The sequence below is a fragment of the Sturnira hondurensis genome, unplaced genomic scaffold (assembly GCF_014824575.4).
Source record: "Sturnira hondurensis isolate 20B ecotype Veracruz unplaced genomic scaffold, ASM1482457v3 Scaffold0010600, whole genome shotgun sequence".
NCBI lineage: Eukaryota > Metazoa > Chordata > Mammalia > Chiroptera > Phyllostomidae > Sturnira > Sturnira hondurensis.
In genome coordinates this window covers 670624-686162 of record NW_028083231.1, presented here as the reverse complement: position 1 = coordinate 686162, position 15539 = coordinate 670624, and the positions used below count along the sequence as shown (strand labels likewise).

General features: G+C 38.7%; 1 protein-coding gene across 2 annotated transcripts in view; it reads right to left on the bottom strand.

Annotated features, from left to right (window-relative positions):
• Positions 1–1354: 1354 nt before the first annotated feature.
• The window catches only part of IDS (iduronate 2-sulfatase), a 43989-nt gene continuing 29804 nt past the window's right edge, over positions 1355–15539 (bottom strand). For both annotated transcript variants that reach the window (XM_037059262.1, XM_037059261.1), the window contains exon 9: positions 1355–2332. In XM_037059262.1, coding sequence (XP_036915157.1) covers positions 1860–2332 — 473 coding nt within the window. In that variant the 3' untranslated portion in view covers positions 1355–1859. The remainder of the gene's footprint in view (positions 2333–15539) is intronic.

Below are 15539 nucleotides of genomic sequence, written 5' to 3'. Positions count from 1 at the left end.
TGTCCTTCAACACCTGGCTTATTTGCACCCCAATGTTCATAGCAGCACAATTTACAATAGCCAAGAGTTGGAAGCAACCTAGGTGCCCGTCAGTAAATGAATGGATCAAAAAACTATGGTTACTATTTAATATACTGCAGTAATGTAACCTAATTTGCTGTATTTTTTAAATTTTTATTTAATTCTTGTTCAAGTACAGTTTTCTGTCTTATATACCCAGCCCTGCCCCCCCAGTGCTCCCCACCTCCCCCCCATTTCTGTCCCCCACCTTAGTTATTGTCCATGTGTCTTTTTATTTTTATTTTTATTTTTTATTTTATTTAATTCTTGTTCAAGTACAGTTTTCTGTCTTATATTCCCAGCCCTGCCCTCCCAGTGCTCCCCACCTCCTTTGTGTCCTTTATACTTGTTCATGTGAGTCCATCCCCTTTTCCCCTGTGATTCTCTCCCCTTTCCCCTCTGGTCCCTGTCAGCCTATTCTGTATTTGAGTGTGTTTGGTCATATTTTGCTTGCTTGTTTGTTTTGTTGTTTAGATTCCTGTTAACAGTGATATCATATGGTAATTTGCTGTATTTTGTTTCGCCAATGAAGCATTTGCACAGAGAGAACTACTAAAACCAGAAGTTTTATTTTGATACAAAACTATATTTGATGTTTATTTGGAAATTGATTGACTCTTCTGATGACTACTGATAATTTGATCAGCTGCAGCCTATTGTAAATGAGTTGTGAATATTCCATCCTTTTAAAGATGACATAGGCTAAGTTTATCACCACCATCTGCCTTTCCGGTCACTTTCATTTTCAGAACTACATTCTGGGGGGTTAGAAATGACCTGATATTACACTAATGGAGTTTTCAAAATTCCCAAAATAATTTTAAATTTAATAAAATTAATGTTGTCTTTGATCAGTAATTAATTAGGTATTTCTTGCTTCCTGAATAAATGGATGTCTGCAACCAAACACCCCTGAAAGAGAACACTAATAAAGTTGTGAGTGACTTGACACATGCATACAATTATGTCTTTAAATGTTTTCCATTGTAAACAATGATGTCTTTTAATACATGGCCTTTAGGTTCAAGGGTCATATTATTTGCTAACAAATTATTATTTGAGTGAAAAAATCTATAAAAAAGTAACTGAATTTCTCATTCATGTTATGACTCTAGTTTACTGAACATTATTTTTTCATGTAGAAATTCCACATTAATTACTTCATATATTTATCTTTAGACTTTCAATTTTGTGATCTTAGAAACAAAAATTAAAAGTAAAAGTTTAAGGCCTTGGCATCTAGCATTATTATTTATTTTAAAAAGAAATCTACATTACATATTGACATAATACTTTTAATATATTGGGCTAAATAAGACAAATAATAAAATGACAAACAAAAGAACAGAATCTCAGTGTCAAACTTAATTTGATATATACTTACTTTTTGAAATGCACTAAACTCCACAACTAATTAAAGTCTTAAATATAGTGTTATGTTTGGTTATTATGGTCTGATATCTAAAGGTATGACAATTATAGTTTACTAATCTGTATTTATTCATTCAATAAATAAGCTATGACTCTTTAAAAAAAGGAAAGAAAAGGTTCAGCCCAGCCCCAGTTCAATTATCAATTAGAAACTAATAAAGACCACATCAAAATATTTGGCTGCAGTATATTCTTTTGCCAAATTGTTGATGTGCATTTTGATTGCATATCCCTTGGATTTCTTCCGATTTTAAGAGTAATCATGAACTAACCAGCTCTAATTCCTTTTGTTACCTGCCGTAAGGGAGCACGCACACACACACATACACACACACATACATACATAATCCCTTTGTGGTTGGCACAACTCAAGGTATCAGTGATTGAAGAAGGTCTCCACCTTGGGAGTCATTATACATATTATGATCCTGCAAAGGATCAGAATCTACAAAATACAGTTCTCCTCCATGGACATCAGAAAAGTTAGCCAGAAAGTCATGGGGATTAAAGCCAACCCACACAGTATATCTATAGTCTATTGTGCGTATAGAATAGCCCATGACTTTTATATCTTTTAAACTCGGCTTGTCAGAATCCCACTGAGGATAGTCTGCAGGCCGAGGGTACTGGCTGTAGGCAATGGACTCATGGGGATTATCATGGAGTGTCAGATCCTTTTCCAAATCACTAAATCGAAAATGCTTCAGAAGGCTCTGGCCTTCTCGGCACAGCTTCACATGAAATGAGGGAATGGGGCAACGAGGTGGAACATGCAATCCTGCGAGGCCCGTGAGTGTGGGGAAGAGAGAGACAAGTTCCACAAGGTCCACAGCTTGCTGGCCTGAGGAGGAAAAGAACCAGCAGAATGGGTTACATTACAGAATCCTGCCACAGCCAGGCAAAATGAATAAATGAGCCAATCAGGGCTCCACAGTTTTCTTTTACAACATTTAGTTTTAGCATAAGAACTTTAGAAACAATGCCAACTCAGCACCTCACTCAATAGCATGATGCAAAATGAAGGTGCCCTCAGCCCCCTGGCACTTTTAAAAACTATTGAAACTTTGGAACCACCAGTTTATAATTGATTCAAGCAAGGATCATCAATGGAGGTCCAAACCATTGGGTAGAAGTCTGTTAAAGAACATGATATTTCAAGTCTCATAGTAACATTCTGCAGGTTCCCATTACAATGGCAAGACATGGCCGACATGACCACCTTAAACAGGTGATCAAAGCTGGCATCACTAATAATGGCACAGGTAGCCAGAAAGTGCCTCTGATATGATACAATGGGAGCACACAAACCCACAAGTAGTACATGTGTTTAAAATATTTACCCCAAATCTAGTCATGAGGAAGCAATCAGACAATTCCTGACTTGCAGCCATTGCACAAGACAGTTGGCCTGGACACTTGTAAAAAGATGATGTTAGAAAGATAATGGGGCTCACTCCCGCAGAAAGCCTCACACACACTCTGCCTACCTGGGACCGGGTGATGACAGGAAAGATTATGTTCCCAGAGTAGGAGGGAGCTTTGAACACCAATATACTTTCTGGAAGAGGAAACCCAACAACAACAAAGGAGACGCCAACAGATAACAACAGAAGAAGGTGAAGGAGGGAGTGGAAGCCACACTAACCTCATCTAGGACCAATCTAGAAAAACAAGCAAATGGTGAAGAAATTACCCACAACAAACAACTGAACAAGAGTAAGAGAGAAGCCTCAAAATCTTACACACACAGAAGAATCAGCTTCAACACAACCTGTCCACACCTGCACAACACAATACAAGTTATGGTGGATGGAGTGACCCTCAGTTAACCAGCTGGAGGGAAGGACCCACCAAGGAAAGACACACCAACAATCAAAATACAAAGACATACAGAGAGCCAACATAAAGAACAGCCCAAGACCAGCAACCTCAGAAGATCAAGGAGACTACACCACTGAATCTCACAGATCTTCTGCCATAGAAGTTGAAACCATAAACCAGAGAGTCAGAGCAGATCACAAAAAGAAGCAGAAGCTAACAAGTAGAGTCTCACAAACAATCAGAAGAAAAACAAACACCCCAAACGAAAGGAAAGGAGGAAGCCTCAGAAAGAATGCTAAGTGAAACAGAGGCAACTCAACTATCAGATATTGAGTTCAAAGCAATAGTTACCAGGAAGCTCAATGAATTCACAATGAATTACCAGAAACTACAGGGAAACTATAATGAACTCACTGCAAACTGTATCAACATGAAAAAAAATAGAAACTATCAACAGCAGCCAAGCCCTGGCTGGTATAGCTCAGTGGATTGAGCGCAGGCCTGTGAGCCAGACGATCATGGTTCAATTCCCAGTCAGGGCACATGCCTGGGTTGCAGGCCAGTTCCCAACAGGGGACTTACGAGAGGCAACCATACACTGATATTTCTCTCCTTCTCTCCTTCCCTTCCTCTCTAAAGATAAATAAAATATTTTTTAAAAAAACAGCAGCCAAGAGGAAATGAACAATACAATCTGTGAACTGAAGAACATAGTAGAAGGAATCAAAAGCAGGCTAGATGAAGCAGAGGACCAGATGAGTGAGCTGGAGGACAAGGTAGGAAAAAACACCCAGAAAGAACAAACAAGGGAACACAGACTCAGAAAGAACAAAGAGGGGTTAAGGGAAATGCAGGACAACATGAAATGTAATAATATCTGTACAACAGGGACACCAGAAAGAGAAAAAGAAGAAATAGGAAGAGAAAACCTGTTTGAAAAAGTAATGATAGAAAACTTCCCTAATTTAATGAGAGAAAAAGTCACACAAATCCAGGACACAGAGAGTCCCAATCAAGAGGAACCCAAAGAGGCCCACTTCAAGACACATCATAATTAAAATGGCAACATTCCAAGACAAAGAGAGAATCTTAAAGGCAGCAAGGGAGAAACAGGAAGTAATATACAAGGGAGCCCCAATAAGGCTAGCAGCTGACTTCTCAATGGAAATACTCCAAGCTAGAAGAGAATGGCAAGAATATTCCAAGTAATGAAAATCAGATGCCTGCAACCAAGGCTACTTTATACAGCAAGACACTCAACTAAGATGGGAGGTCAAATAAGGAGCTTCCCAGACCAAAGAAGCCTCAAAGAATACACATTCTCCAAACCAGCTGTGCAAGAGGAGCTAAAGGGTCTGCTTTAAGAAAACGGAAAAAGAAGAGTGAGAGAGAGAGGAACACAGGTAAGAAAAAAATTGAATAAAAAAGCACTGATCAATAATAACCCTAAATGTAAATGGATGAAATGCTCTAATCAAAAGACATAGAATAGCTGAATGGATAAGAAAGCATGACCCACAGATATGCTGCCTACAAGAGACCCAATTCAGAATAAAAGACCTACACAGACCGAAAGTGAAGGGCTAGAAACAAATATACCCAGCAAATGGACAGGAAATAAAAAAAAAATGGGGTAGCAATGTTCATATCAGACAAAACAGACTTGAAAACATGCTCATAATAAGAGACCCAGAAGGTCACTTCATAATACTCAAGAAAAGAATCCACTAAGACATAAACATTATAATGTATATGTACCAAACATAGGAGTACCCAAACACATAAAAAATTTTTTGAGGACTTCAAGAATTATATTGACAGCAACACAATTATACTAGGGGATTTCAATATCTCACTGTTAAAAATGAATGGATCTACCAAATAAAACATCAACAAAGATATTGCGGCATTGAACAATGCCCTAGATCAAATGGACTTAACCAATATATACGGAGCCCTTCATCCCAAAGAAGCAAAATACACATGCTTTTTACATGCACATGGAACATTTTCAAAGATAGACCACATGACAGGACACAAAAAAAGCCTCAACAAATTCATGAAAATTGAAATCATATCAAGCATTTTCACTGACCACAAGGGACTGAAACTACAAAGCAACCTCAAGGAAAAAATTCAAAAACACTCAAACTCATGGAAATTGAATAGATTACTATTAAACAATGAATGCGTCAAGAATGAGATCAAGGAAGAAATCTAAAAGTTTCTGAAGACAAATGAAAATGAGCTCACAATAGTCGAAAACTTGTGGGACACAGCAAAGGTAGTCCTGAGAAGGAAGTTCATAGCAATACAGGCCTACCTAAACATGACAGAAAAGTTTCAAATAAACAACTTAACCCTACACCTGGAAGAACTTGAAGAACAAAAACAAAGACAGCCCTGAGCAAGTAGAAGGAAGGAAACAGCCAATATCAGAGCAGAATTAAATGACATAGAGACTAAAGCACAATTATAAGGATCAATAAATCCAGGAGCTGGTTCTTGGAAAAAATAAGCAAAATCAACAAGCCTTTGAGCAGAGTCATCAAGATAAAAAGAGATAGGACCCAAATAAACACAATCAGAAATGAAATAGGAGAGAGTACAACTGACATCACAGAAATACAAAGAATTGTTAGAAATTACTATGAAGAACTATATGCCAAGAAATTTGAAAACCTAGGTGAAATGGACAAATTTCTAGAAAAATATAATCTTCCAAAACTGAATAAAGAAGAAGCTGAAAGCCTGAACAGACCAATAACAGCATAGTAAATTGAAGCAGTAATCAAAGAACTCCTGACACAAAAAAGTCATAGACAAGATGGTTTCAGAGGAGAATTCTACAAAGCAGTTAAGGAAGAGCTAACCTCTACACTTCACAGACTATTACAAAAAATCCAAGAAGATGAAAAACTCCCAAACTCTTTTTATGAAGCCAGCATCATCCTAATCTCAAAACCAGATAAAGACACAAAAAAGAGAGAATACTTCAGGCCAATATCACTGATGAACATAGATGCTAAAATCCTAAACACAATATTGCCAAACTGCATCCAGCAATAAATTAAAAAGATCATACAACATAATCAAGTAGGATTCACCATAGGGATGAAAAGACGGTAAATATTCACAAGGCAATAAAGGTAATACATTACATAAACAAAATGAAAGACAAAAATCACATAATCAGAGCAATACATGCAAAAAATTTGATAATATACAGCATCCATTTATGATTACATAATAAAGGCCACATATGAGAAACCTACAGCCAACATCATACTTCATGGGTAAAAACTTAGAGCTTTTCTACAAAGATCAGGAACAAGGCAAGGATGTCCATTTTAACTACTTCTATTCAACGCACTACGGGAAGTCCTAGCCAAAGCAATGAGACAAGAAAAAGAAATAAAAGGCATCCAATTTAGAAAAGAGGAAACAAAACTGTCATTGTTTGCAGATGACATGATAGTGTACATAGAAAATCCTATACACTTGGCAAAAAAACTGCCCAACCTAATAAATGAATTTGGCAAAACATCAGGATACAAAGTCAATATTCAGAAATCAAAGGCATTTTTGTATACCAACAATGAAACACCAGAAGCAGAAAACAGGAATAAAATCCCATTTGATATAGCAACAAGAAAAATAAAGTATCTAGAAATAAACCCAATGAAGGAGGTAAAAGACTTGTACCCAGAAAACTATACAACAGTGAAGAAATAAATTAAGGAAGACACAAACAAATGGAAACATATACCATGTTCATGGATTGGAAGAATTAACATCATCAAAATGTCCTTACTACCCAAAACAATTTACACATTCAATGCAATCCCTATTAAAATACCAATGACATATTTCACAGATATAGAACAAACACTTCAAAAATTTATATGGTACCTTAAATGACCCTGAACAGCTACAGCAATTTTGAGAAAGAAAAAAGTAGGAGGGATCAGAATACCTGATACCAAACTATATTTCAAGGGCACTGTAATCAAAACAGCTTGGTACTAGCATAAGAATGGACACAGAGAGCAATGGAACAGAGAGCCCAGAAATAAACCCAATTCTCTGTGGCCGATTAATATTCAATGAAGCAGGCAGAAGCATAAAGTGAGGTAAAATTAGCCTCTTCAACAAATGATGTTGTGAAAGTTGGACAGCTACCTGCAAAAAATAAAATTCGAGCGCCAACTTACACCATACACAAAAATAAATTCAAGGTGGATAAAAGATTTAAATTTAAGTTGTGACAGCATAAAAGTCCTACAGGAAAACCTCAGACATTCCACACAGTAGTATTTTCATCAATATGTTTCCTAGAGCAAGGAACATAAAGAAAAGAATAAACAAATTGGACGTCATCAAATTAAAATGCTTCTGCATGGCTAAAGAAAAAAGCATTTAAATGAAAAGAAAGCCAACTATATAGGAAAACATATTTGCCAATGATATCTTGGACAAGGGTTTTGATGTGCAAACTATATATAGAACTCACATGACTCCACTCCAAGAAGACAAAGAAGCTAACTAAAAAATTGAGCTAATGAAGACTTCAAAAGACACTTCTCCAAGGAGGACAGAGGGCTCAGTAACATATTAAAAGATGCTAGGCATCATTGACCATCAGAGGGAAGCAAGTTAAAGCCACTATAAGATACCACTTCCCACTGGTCAGAATGGCCATCATAAACAAATCAACAAACAACAAGTGTTGTAGAGGTTGTGGAGAAAAGGGAACCCTAGTACATTCTTGGTGCTGACACTGTTGAAAACAGTATGTAATTTCCTCAGAAAACTAAAAATGGAACTCCCTTTTTATCTGGCAATTCCACTGCTGGGATTATATCCTAAGAACTCTGAATCACCAATCCAAAAGAACCTGTGCACCCCACTGTTCATAGAAGCCCAATTTACAATAGCCAAGTGCTGAAAGCAATCTAAGTGCCCATCAGTAAATGAATGAATCAAAATAACATGGTACATTTACATAATGGAATACTACACAGCAGAGAGAAAGAAGGAGCTCCTCCCCTTTGCACCTACATGGATGGAACTGGAAATCATTATGGTAAGTGAAATAAGACACGCAGTGAGGGACAAATACTGTATGATGTCACCTTTAACTGATCTAACCAACAAAAGAAAAAAGCAAGCAAACTTTAACCAGAGACACTGAAATTAAGAACTGACAGTAAACAGAGGGTAGGTGGCAGGGGATAATGGGGGAAAGGTGGGAAGGGTTTTGAGGAACAACTATAAAGGACACATGGACAAAACCAAGGGGGTTGGAAGCAAGGGATGGAGGAGGGTTTGGCTGGAGCTGGGGTGGGCAGGGGGGAGTGGTAGGGAGTAAATACAGACAAGTGTAATAGAAGTACAATAAAATAATTTTTAAAATAGTCTGATATTGAGGGGGGAGGAGTGTTAAGATGGCGACAGAGTAGCATGGAGGGAACCCAGCTCCCATGCATCTGGTAGAAAATCTGGGCAGGTCTACCGAAACAGCATAATCAACCAAGAATACCCCAGCATTTATGAAAATAAGAGACCAGGGTGTGTGACAGAGGAACCAGACACCTGCAGGTCGGCAAGGACTCCAGAAGGCGAGTGAGGACAAAAGCGGCTGCGCACCCGCGGCCTCCTAGGCTGTGGGCTGTGCCTGGGCGAGCCCAAGGCAGGTGACCTTTGGTGGAGCGTGAGTACGGTTGAAAATTGGCACACAATCGGGGTCCACACCATCAGTGGGAAACAGAAGCCTCGTCTGAATCCAGGACTGGGGCGCCTGTGACGGAGGGAACTCCAGAGGCCCGGCACCCGGTGGGCCGGCAACAGACTCTGTGGGAGAGAACTGACTCCCTCCCTCCCCATCTAGGCAAGCAGGTTAATACCGGGCAGAGACCTGTGGGCTTAAGTTAACGTAAAGGGGGCCAACTGCGGACTCAGTGGTCGCCAGTCCGCCAGCCCACGAGCCCGCTAGCCCACCAGCCTGCCAGCCGGGGGGATTTAAGAAGGACACTGTCGTTGCTGGTCTTTTGGGATTGGGCTGGGCTGAGAGGCAGGTTTGTGGAGAAGTCTCTATTGGAAAGTGAACTGAGGTGCTCTGCCACAGCAGCTTGCCTCACAGCCCAACCACCCAGCAGCCATCCAGGGGAGGGGTGGGAACACCTGGGTCATCCCACGGGACTGAGAAGGAAACAGGCAGCCTCCCAGGGGTGTGGGTGCCCACATCCCAATCAGGCACCCTGCTCGCGCTCACGCCAGCACACCTGCCCTCAGAGATGCAGCAACCAGAAAAACCGGTTTGGACAGTTTGAAACTGACAAAGGAAGGGTGCTATTTTTTGTTGTTGTTCTTGTTTTTGTTTTTGTTTAGATGTGAGTGGTGGGCAGTTCTTTTCCCCTTACCCCCTTTTTTTTCCTCTCTCAACTTCTTTTGTAAGTAGTCTTATATCTTGTAAACTGTGTTGTTGCTCTATCTTTCAGTACTCTGTCCCTCATTTCTTTTTCTTTTCATCCAGTTTTAGCCCTTCCATTCTTCCCAAATTTTCCGCTTATTCCTCTTTTCTCCTGACTTTTGTGTGTGTGTGTGTGTATGTGTCTGTGTGTGTGTGTGTTGGATTGTTTGTTTGTGTGTTGCTTAGTTTTCTGTTAGGTGTATTTTTTTTGCATTATTCTTACTTCTTTTTTTTATTTTAAGAATATCTCTGTATCCCTCCTCTTTCTGTACAGGTTTCTTAGTCCTGGCTGGTTATCTTGTACTACCTGACAGGTTCCCACTGCTCTTTCCAACACAGTGTATTGCTAATTTTCTATACTTCACTTGCTTTCCTTTGCCATACTACCCAAGATCTATAACCCACATTTAGACAGATCACATAGAGTCTATCACATGAGTGTTGCTCTAATATTATTGTAAATAAGAGCTTTTCTATACAACGGTAATACTTCAAAACACATCTCTCAGACCTTAGACCACCTTACAGGTTCCTGAATTCTATTACTCTATTTACTCACACGCTACACCTAGTTACTAACCTATACTCTCACCTTACCTCAAATCTGACCACCCACAAGCACACTGCTTTCTAGATACAACTCACAAGCCCCCCCTTCACAACAAGAGACTTAACTTATGTCCATCCTTTCCTGAAATTGGCAAGCTGGGTCGAAGAACATGGTTAACTCTATACATAGCCTAAAGATTGTCTATTTCTTCTCTGCCGACTGTGTCTGTAAATAAAATAAAATAATCTTCAGCTATCATAAACCATTTTGCCTCCCCCTTCAACTGATCACACACGCACAATAAAGAAAGGAGTAGGTGGAAGTGGAGGACACCAAGATAAAAGCAGGAGATTGCAGCACTGAATTTCACAGGTATCCTACCACAGAAGTTCACACCATAAACCCAGGAAACCAGAACACATCAATTTAAGAAGCTGAGGACAACAAGAGGAGTATCACAAAAAATGGGAAGACAAAGAAACAATCCCAAAATGAAAGAAAAGGAGGAAGCCTCAGAAAGAATGTTAGATGACATACAGGCAAGTCAACTATCAGATGTGGAATTCAAAACACTGGTTATCAGGAAACTCAAAGAGCTTACAACGAGCTACCAGAAACTACAGGGGAGCTACAATGAACTATTCGCAAATTATACCAACATGAAAAAGGAAATAGAAACCATCAGTAAAGGCCAAGAGGAAATGAAGAATACAATTTCTGAACTGAAGAACACAGTAGAAGCTATGAAGAATAGAATTGAATGGCGGAAGATCGCATAAGTGAGACCGAAGACAGGATAGAAAGAATCTCCCAGACAGACCAAGTAAGGGAAAAGAGAATCAGAAAAAATGAGGAGAATTTAAGAGAAATGCAAGACAGCATGAAACGTAATAATATCCGAATAATAGGAATACCAGAAGGAGAGGAAGAGGAACAAGGGATAGAAAACCTACTTGAAAGAGTAATAACGGAAAATTTTCCTAAGTTGAGGAGAGATAAAGTCACACGGATCCAGGAATCGCAGAGGGTCCCAAGCAGGTGGAAACCAAGGAGGCCTACTGCAAGACATATCATCATTAAAATGGCAAACCTCCAAGACAAAGAGAAAATCTAAAAGGCAGCAAGGGAGAAAAAGGAACTAACATACAACAGGGTCCCAATAAGGTTGGCTACTGACTTCTCAATGTAAACGTTCCAAGCGAGAAGAGAATGGCAAGAAATATTTCAAGTAATGAGAAACAGAGGCCTACAATCAAGACTACTGTGCCCGGCAAGGCCCTCAATCAACAAAGAAGGCCAAATAAAGAGCTTCCAAGACAAAAGAAGTCTAAAAGAATACGCTTCAACCAAACCAGCTCTACAAGAATTACTAAAAGGGCTGCTTTAAGGAAAGCAAGGAAAAGAGAGAGACAGAGAGGAACACAGGAACATAAATGGCAATGAATGAGTACCTTTCAATAATAACCTTAAATGTCAATGGATTAAATGCACCAATTAAAAGACAAAGAATAGCTGAATGATAAGAAAGCGTGACCCACACCTATGCTGCCTACAAGAGACCCACCTCAGGAAAAAGACCATTAGAGACTAAAAGTGAAAGGATGGAAACTAATTTTCCAAGCAAATGGACAAGAAAAAAAGCCGGGATAGCAATTCTCGTATCAGACAAAATAGACTTCAAAAACAGGGCCATAAAGAGAGACGCAGAAGGTCACTTCATATTACTCAAAGGAAGAATCCACCAAGAAGACATCAACATCGTAAATATATATGCACCCAACTCAGGAGCACCCAAATATATGAAGAAAATCCTAGAGGACCTCAAGAAAGATATTGACAGCAACACAATTACAGTAGGGGATTTTAACACCCAACTGTCAAAAATGGACATATCTTCCAAACAAAATATCAACAAAGATATTGCAGCATTACATGACACTCTAGATGAAATGGACCTAATTGATATATATAGAGCCCTTCAACCCAAAGAAGCTAAATACACGTTCTTTTCAAATGCACATGGAACATTTTCCAAGATAGACCACATGGTAGGGCACAAAACGAGACTCAACAAATTTAAGAAAATAGAAATCATACCAAGCATTTTCTCTGATCACAAGGGACTGAAATTGGAAACTAACCCCACAAGAAAAAAACAAAAAACACCCAAAAGCATGGAGACTGAATGGTATGCTATTAAACAAGGAATGAGTCAAGATAGGAATCAGGGAAGAAATAAAAAAGTTTCTGGAAGCAATGAAAATAAATTCACAACAACCCAAAACTTATGGGACACAGTGAAGGCAGTCCTGAGAGGGAAGTTCATACCAATACAGGCTTACCTAAAGAAAATAGAAACATTTCAAACAAACTACCTAATCCGACACCTCCGAAAACTCGAGGAACAACAACAAAGACAGCCCAGAGCAAGTAGAAGGAAGGAAATAACCAAGATCAGAGCAGAATTTTGATTTAAATGACATAGAGACTAAAAGCACAATTCTAAGGATCAATGAATCCAGGAGTTGGCTTTTTGAAAAGATAAACAAAACAGATAACCTTTAACTAGGATCATCAAGAAGAAAAGAGAGAGGACCCAAATAAACACAACCAGAAATGAAAGAGGAGAGATTACAACTGAGAGCACGGAAATAGAAGGGATTGTAAGGAATTACTATGCAGAGCTGTATGCCAAGAAATTTGAAAACCTAGGTGAAATGGACAAATTTCTATAAAAATATCATCTTCCAAAACTCAATGAAAAAGAAGGAGAAAACCTGAACAGGCCAATAACAGCAGATGAAATTGAAGAAGCAATCAAAAAACTCCCATCATACAAAAGTCCTTGACCAGATGGTTTCACAGGAGAAATCTACAAAGCTTTTAAGGAAGAACTAACCCCGATTCTTCACAGACTATTCCAAAAAATCCAAAAGGAGGGAAAATTCCCCAACTCTTTTTACGAAGCAAGCATCATCCTAATTCAAAAATCAGATAGAGACACAACGAATAAAGAAAACTTTAGGCCAACGTCGCTGATGAACATAGATGCTAAAATCCTCAATAAAATATTGGCAAATCGCATCCAACAATACATCAAAAAGATCATACACCACGACCAAGTGGGATTCATCCCAGGGATGCAAGGATGGTCCAATATCCGCAAATCAGTAAATGTAATACACCACATAAACAAAAGCAAGGACAAAAACAACATGGTCATATCAATAGATGTGGAAAAAGCTTTTGATAAGGTACAACACCCATTTATGATAAAGGTACTCAACAAAGTGGGAATAGAGGGAGCATTCCTCAATATAATAAAGGACATATATGAAAGACCTACAGCCAACATCATACTCAATGGCCAAAAACTAAAAGCTTTTCCACTAAGATCAGGAACAAGACAAGGTTGTCCACTTTCACCACATCTATTTAATATACTATTGGAAGTTCTAGCCATAGCAATCAGACAAGAAAAGGAAATAAAAGGCATCCAAATTGGAAAGGAGGAAACAAAACTATCATTGTTTGCAGATGACATGATAGTGTACATGGAAAATCCTATAGCCTCTACCAAAAAACTGCTCAAACTAATAGATGAATTTGGCAAAACAGAGGGATACAAGTCAATATCCAGAAATGAAAGGCATTTTTGTATACCAACAATGAAAGAGCAGAAGCAGAAATCAAGAAAAGAATCCCATTCGATATAGCAAAAAGAAAAATAAAATATCTGGGAATAAACCTAACGAAGGAGGTTAAAGACCTGTATGCAAAAAACTACACAACACTGAAGAAAGAAATCAAGGAAGACAGAAACAAATGGAAACATATACCATGTTCATGGATTGGAAGAATTAACATCATCAAAATGTCCGTACTACCCAAACCAATTTACAGATTCAATCTAATACCTATTAAAGTGCCAATGGCATATTTCACAGACATAGAACAAACACTTCAAAAATTTATATGGAACCATAAAAGACCCCGAATAGCAGCTGAAATTTTGAGAAAGAAGAACGAAGTAGGAGGGATCACAATACCTGATATCAAACTGTATTACAAGGCCACTGTAATCAAAAGAGCCTGATACTGGCATAAAAACAGGCACATAGACCAATGGAACAGAATAGAGAGCCCAGAAATAAACCCAGGTCTCTACAGTCAATTAATATTTGACAAAGTGAGCAATAACATAAAATGTGGTAAAGAGAGCCTTTTCAACAAATAGTGTCGGGAGAACTGGACAGCTACATGAAAAAAAATGAAACTCAAGCACCAACTTACACCATACACCAAAATAAATTCAAGGTGGATAAAAGACTTAAATATAAGCCGGGAAACCATTAATGTCCTAGAGGAGAGCATTGGCAAGAAATTCTCAGATATTCCACGCAGCAATATTTTTACTGATACGTCCCCTAGAACAAGGGACATAAGGAAAAAATAAACAAATGGGATCTCATCAAAATTAAAAGCTTCTGCATGGCTAAGGAAAACAGTATCAAGATAAAAAGAGAAGCAACAGCTTAGGAAAACATATTCGCCAATGACACCTCAGACAAAGATGTAATCTCCAAAATATACAAAGAACTCACTCCACTCCACTCAACGAAGACAAGCAACCCGATTTAAAAAATGGGCAAAGGACTTAAACAGACATTTCTCCAAGGAGGACATACAGAGGATCCAGAGACACATGAAAAGATGCTCGATATCGCTAGCTATCAGAGAGATGCAAATCAAAACCACAATGAGATACCACTTAACATCAGTCAGAATGGCTACCATAAACAAAGAAACAAACAACAAGTGCTGGAGAGGTTGTGGGGAAAAGGGGACCCTAGTTCACTGTTGGTGAGATTGCAGACTGGTACAACCACTATGGAAAACAGTATGGAATTTTCTAAGAAAACTAAAAATGAATGTGCCTTTTGACCCAGCAATTCCACTCTTAGGAGTATATCCTAAGAACCCTGAAACACCAATCCAAAAGAACCTATGCACCCCAATGTTCACAGCAGCACAATGTTCACGATAGCCAAGAGTTGGAAGCAACCGAGATGCCCATTGGTCAATGACTGGATCAAAAAACTATGGTACATTTACACAATGGAATTCTATGCTGTGGAAAGGAAGAAGGAGCTCCTATCCTTTGCAACATGATGGATGGAACTGGAAAGCATTATGCTGAGTGAA